Source organism: Austrofundulus limnaeus, unplaced genomic scaffold (assembly GCF_001266775.1).
Source record: "Austrofundulus limnaeus strain Quisiro unplaced genomic scaffold, Austrofundulus_limnaeus-1.0 Scaffold14, whole genome shotgun sequence".
Lineage (NCBI taxonomy): Eukaryota > Metazoa > Chordata > Actinopteri > Cyprinodontiformes > Rivulidae > Austrofundulus > Austrofundulus limnaeus.
Window position 1 is genome coordinate 1,447,207 of NW_013952416.1, and position 6,079 is coordinate 1,453,285.

Consider the following 6,079-nt stretch of genomic DNA (forward strand, 5'->3'; position numbering starts at 1 on the left):
TCTTTTCAGGACCCCACCTTGATGTTTCGGGACCCCACTTTGGGTCCCGACCCCAACTTTGGGAAACGCTGACTTATGGTGTCTTCAAACCATGTCTTCCACAGTTTACCCATGTTTACAGTGTTACGGAARTTCACCATCCTGATGACGATGATTCTGGAAGCGTATATACTGAGGTAAGATGTCTCTGATTGGTTTAAATGGCTTAAATATAGGGTAACATWYGATTAWCTAGTAGAAAGTGTTGAAGAAAGGAGRAAAAATGTTGTTAATTAAAACAGTGGTTGTCAACCTTGGAGTCAAGGCCCCAGTGTGGGAAGAAGATATTCACACTCAGGTGTGTATATTACAGTACACACCTGAGTTGTTACAGGTGTGTAACAACTTATATGCTTGCAGAGTGCTTATATGCACTCTGCAAGTGCATATAAGCATTGTTACACACTATATATAACACACTACATACACAGAGTGTAAGTTATATGCATTTTTAGATTAATTCTGGGGGTAAATTATTGTCTTTATGGATTAATCTACAGGCAATGTTTATTTATTTTTAAATTTTTGATTATTTTTTTTTTGGTCTGTCTTTATTTCTGATATTTTAGAGGATTTGTCAGTTTAAAAAAATCAGTTTCTAAATCATGTTCACCTGTAACCATCCATACGAAATATAAATACGAAGTAATTTGAAAAAAATCTATTCCAGTACAAATATTGAGATGCTCATAAATGCTGTGTCATCTTGTGTTGAGAAGATGTGTGTGTGTGTTGTGTTGAAAATGTTTTAAAATTAATTTCAAACTACTAAATCACACACTCATCCATCGGCCGTTCTCTTTGTCGCTCAGGTGAGGAGGCGTGTGTACCGACTGTACGTTGCGTTTAAAAGTGACTGCTTGTTGTGTTTTATTTCACCATAATTGTCACCCAGAATAAAAAGTAGTCCTAAATTAATATTATAGTTGATAAAATGCTGTGTTTTGTTGTACAGGATAAATCACAAAGTTTGCGTAATTAATTGGATGGCGTCTCAAGCATTTGTCGTGATTATTTTGTGGGTTGGAAGCTAAAAGATATTGCAAAACACGCCCAGTTTTCATGCATTTTATTAAGGAAAACGAAATCTTGTTCATTAAGGTATTAAGACCTTAAAATCTGATCTAAACTCTCCCTACATGTGAAACTTGATCCACAGAAGGTTTAAATAAAGAGTCTGATTTTAGACCACACGTGTCCAGTCCTGGTCCTCAGGGCCCACCATCCTTCATGTTTTTGTTGTTTCCYTTGCTGCAACTTTCGACTTTGGCCTGCAAATCATCCTCAGTTTCTGCAGAAGCTCGTTAATCACACATTCATKTAAAACAGGTGTGTTGGAGCAGAGGATAGCGGCTCCGAGGACCAGAACTGGACACCACTAAAAGGGAGCCGAAAAACATAAAAAGAAATTAAAAATTTGTGATAACATCTCTTAGTTTGTAATCTTAAATAATTTTTTTAAATATTTCGGGCTGCTTTTTGAGATGATTTAAAATGCTGATGTGTGTATGTTTTGAGCAGATGAATTACGACAGTTTAAATCTGTTTTTTTTTTTTTTCGAGCTTGCTAGTGGCCCGAAACTTCGCTGAATAAATTGTTCAGCAGGAGCTCTGCTGGTGTGTGAATCTTTCCCTTCGTTGTCCTTCTGCTCATCTAGCTCTGACAGATTTAACAAACGTATCTGATAAACTCCGACACTTGTGTTAAAGCTTTTTTTGGGCAAATTTAAGGGACTTAATCTGCCGAAATTTCCTTAGATTAAATATAATCATACAATAAGAATTCTTTCTTTTTCAGGAAAACGTTTCCAAAGCATATTGTTTACAGCGTGGCGGCTATAGTTTTTGGTGCCTTGGTGGCTGCAAGGTACAGAACAAATACGGTTTATATAAATATGTTTAAATGTAATTAGTCGTTTTAACAGACTCTTTTACAGGCTGTACGTGTTTTCTGTTTTTCCCTTCATCTTCCTCAGCTCTGACTTGGCCTTCGAGGTGGAAGGCTACACCTTCATTCTGCTCAACGACGCCTTCACCGCAGCCAGCGGCGTTTACACCAAGAAGAAACTGGGCGATCAGGTAGAAATGGCTGCACAGTGGATTGTTCAGTCTCATTATGCGTATTCGTTTAAAGAGCCTGTGGCGTGCGTATCCTTCAAATACAGAAAGTCGAAGAAATCATTTTTATATTGAAGAAACTTGGCATAATAAACACGATTTTACCCATTTTGTCACATAACCAGCATATTTTCTTTATTTTCTTTTGGATTTAGCTCAGCCAAAATGAAACAGGAAGTGACATCAAAGGGGAGCTCTTTAAGAAAGAAAACCCTCTCACTCTGATCGTTGCTTATTGAAACGTTGTTTGAACTCTCGCTCTTCTTCGTCTCTCTGTATTTACAATGATCTAAAGAAACGTCAGATTCTTCTCTACAGTCTGTGTTGTCAGACATTTTATCAATGCTCTGCTCGCATGCAGACATTCCCCTTTGACATCACTTCCTGTTGCTTTACATGCAAATATCTCAACAACTGTTCATCTCAGCGGCGTGGAATTTGTTTTGCAATGTGTTATCAGTGTTGCCTTTCCAAAAGTGAATTAAAATTTATGACATAAATTTGATGTCACAGGCGCTTTGCCTGTAATTATTATTAATATTATTATTATTTTCTTGTTTGCCCCCAGGAACTTGGAAAGTATGGCGTTTTATTTTACAATGCACTCATCATCGTCTTCCCCACCCTCTTGGCGTGTGCAGCGACTGGAGATCTACACAAGGTCCTAACAGCACCTGTAACTGATTGTGTTTGTATTCTATTCACTTCCTTTTATTTAAATGACTTTTGTGTTTTGYTTTGTTTTGTTTTTATTCTCAGGCAGCCACATTTAACGGCTGGACCAAAGTCACATTTGTTTCCTGTTTCCTCATGTCCTGCTTCATGGGGTACAYGTCACAGTAACTCTGAACTGTTCAGCAGCTTTGCAAACAATGCTTTTAAYGAGAATTGCTTCACATTAAATAGTTTTTCTTTCTACTTGTATCTTGTGTTTTCAGGTTTGTTTTGATGTACTCCATAGTTCTGTGCAGCTACTATAACTCGGCGCTCACTACCACAGTAGTTGGGGCCATAAAGGTAGGAGACGTATGCTGATGTGCTTACTGTCATTTCAGAGCAATCAGTGTAACAATCATCACACAGCAGATACTTTTGCAGCCATTCAGTCAGACAAAGAAGCATTTGTATGAAGTTTGGTTGCCTATATTTGAACCAGTATGAGACTAATTTACATACTGTTAGGGCTGCCACGATTAATCGATTAATCGACGACTAATGGATTATTAAAATAATCGATGACTAATTTAATAATCAATCGTTTTTTTTTTTGTTGTTTTTTACTTTGTTTTTCTCTCCAAACTGCTTTGACACCTTCCACTGTCACATCTGCCTTTCTGTCCTTGACACACATGCACAGTAGTGGTAACTGGGGTAGGCTGTGGACGTCACAAGACATTATACAGACAGGCTCTGGTATCATGGCTACCTGACAACAGAGCTCAAAGTGTGGGATCATTTTAAGAAAATGAAAGAGAAACCTGTGYAATATCTGCAGAGCAGAACTTACCTTCCACAGCAATTATTTTAGTTAGCATATAGCTAAAATCTAACGATGGTTATATAATAGCAGCTGCATTCTGGCGTGATAAGCTCTATGCTTTATATTCAATTAATGTATGATCCGATTAGTCAACTAATCGAATAAATAATCGTGATTAATCGATTATTAAAATAATCGTTTGTGGCAGCCCTACATACYGTACATGAAGAAATTTATTTGGGTTTGTTTACTACTGATTTTTAAAAGCACTACACATTTTATAGTCTTTTCTAAGTTGAATAATGGTATTTTCTTTGTGTGATTATTTTTGTGATTAAATTGATGATTTTATGCAGGGATGCAKGATATATCGGCCTTAATATCGGTATCAAACAATATTGGTCATTTTTTAGAATATTGTATCAGTCCGATATGTAAAACTGGGCCTATATTAACATCAGATAACTAACTTATGTATTTCCCACATAACTCCCAATTAATTTAAAAATAATTTCCCAATTAACTAACTAACTACCCAATTAACTTCCCAATTAATTAATTCCCAATTAATTAATTTCCCAATTAACTAACTAACTAACAATTAATAATTTCCCAATTAACTCATGTATTTCCCACTTTTTAGCTTTGTGTTTCTGTTTTGGGACGGGGGATGGTTGGTTGAGCAGCATCTGTTTGATCATGATRGTGATACTGATGCTGCGCAGCCAGGAATAACTGAAGTAGAGTCATGTCAGAGGTTTGGTCGATATTTACGGTATCAAAAAAAGACCCAAGTGTGTTTGTGTGTATATGTATAATATAATTTGTGTTTGTGTYWTATCGGTCAATATCGGTTATCGGCCGCATAACCGCAAAAATTATATCGGATATCGATATCGGCTGAAATTTTCAAATGGGTGCATCCTTACGTTTATGCACAGAAGGGTCTGGGGTGGCTATAAAACATGGTTGCCCAGGGCAGGAGGTACTGTTAGTTTAGATGCATGCCTGGACACACTACAACGCACAATAAAAAAAAAGTTGATTTTGACACTAGGGAAGGAAATATGTATGAGGACCTGGTTTCAGCCGTAGGTTGGCTCATTTTAATGATGCAGTGAAAATAGGCAGAGTCAGGTCCTGAAGAAAAYGATATAATGAATTTCCTTCCTGAAGTGTTTTGCTGAATGCACGGAAAAAATGCATTGAAGACTTCTTTTCATATTCAAACGTTCAAGTATTGGTGTATTTTCTATCTGGTTACGAACATGTCAAAATTTCTTTTCAGTATTGTTAAAATGGCTTTTTCCCATTTATTTCATCTTGGGAGTTTAAAAAATGTCCATCAGTTGTGTTTTTAAGAGGCCTAAATGCCAAGTTGTTTTATTTGCTGCTAAAGGTTAGAGTGGGTTTAGCCACATTTATTCTAACTTGTATTAGTTTTTCCTTTCTCAGAATGTTGCTGTAGCTTATGTTGGCATCTTCGTGGGTGGAGATTATATTTTCTCATGGAAGAACTTCCTCGGCCTCAGCATTTGGTATGAACTTTTTGACTTGAATTGAACGTTATTTTGTCAGCTAGTCCTACTCTTAATACCTTGAAAATCTGGTTCATCCGCTTTTAAGTACAAGTATCTGCATACATACATTCTGATATTTCTCTTTTCTTTACAGCATGTCAGGTGGACTCATTTATTCATATCTGGCTTTTAACAACAAATCATCTGGAGATGATGCAGCAAGACTGCAAGAGCTGAAGGTTCACGCTCCTGAAGACTTGAGGAAACACTGATTTTTACCTTTCACCACTAGGTGGCATCATTCTGCTTCATGTTGAAGCATCATATTCAGTTTGCATTTATGTATTTATAATACATCTATAAATTTATGCCCTCATAAATGCACGTGATGTTATTTATTCCAAACCCTGTGGATGAATCAGCACAAACTCTGGGTTTAATTCAGTGAATGTTTATTGATGATCAACAATGATAGAACAGTGTGGACAGCCCGTCAGATAAATCTTGGTTTATTTATTTGTTTTTAAACTAAAATGGGTGATAAAAAGTGTTTACCAGCAAGCAGGTTCACTCTATGAATACGAACAAAGAAACTGCTGGCAGATGTTAGAAGCTAAATAAAACCTACGTCAAAGCTTTCTGTAAATAAGTGTGCGCACTCAAATTTTCTACAAACACTAGATTTATATATTATATGCCATCATTTCCATGAACCACACAACAAACTAATGGGTCAAACATACTAAAATCTGGGCACAAAAAAAAAAGGAAATCATTTGGCTTTTTTGTTCTGATTAAAACTGATTTGTTTGCCATAAAGGAGAATTTTAAAACCAGATTAAATTGGCACAGAGCTTAGAAAAATTACCAACCAGAGGCAAAACATCCTGGATTGGGGTGGGGGAGGGGGGGTGTACAGTGT

The 6,079-nt window shown here is 36.6% G+C and overlaps 1 protein-coding gene across 1 annotated transcript in view; it reads left to right on the forward strand.

Moving 5' to 3' along the window:
* Positions 1–5,924, forward strand: part of slc35d2 (solute carrier family 35 member D2) — a 6,900-nt gene extending 976 nt beyond the window's left edge. Inside the window, exons 5-12 of the mRNA XM_014002655.1 lie at positions 105–176; positions 1,838–1,906; positions 2,016–2,118; positions 2,726–2,818; positions 2,917–2,984; positions 3,096–3,174; positions 5,093–5,175; positions 5,312–5,924. Coding sequence (XP_013858109.1) covers positions 105–176; positions 1,838–1,906; positions 2,016–2,118; positions 2,726–2,818; positions 2,917–2,984; positions 3,096–3,174; positions 5,093–5,175; positions 5,312–5,429 — 685 coding nt within the window. The 3' untranslated portion in view covers positions 5,430–5,924. The remainder of the gene's footprint in view (positions 1–104; positions 177–1,837; positions 1,907–2,015; positions 2,119–2,725; positions 2,819–2,916; positions 2,985–3,095; positions 3,175–5,092; positions 5,176–5,311) is intronic.
* The last annotated feature ends 155 nt before the right edge of the window (positions 5,925–6,079 follow it).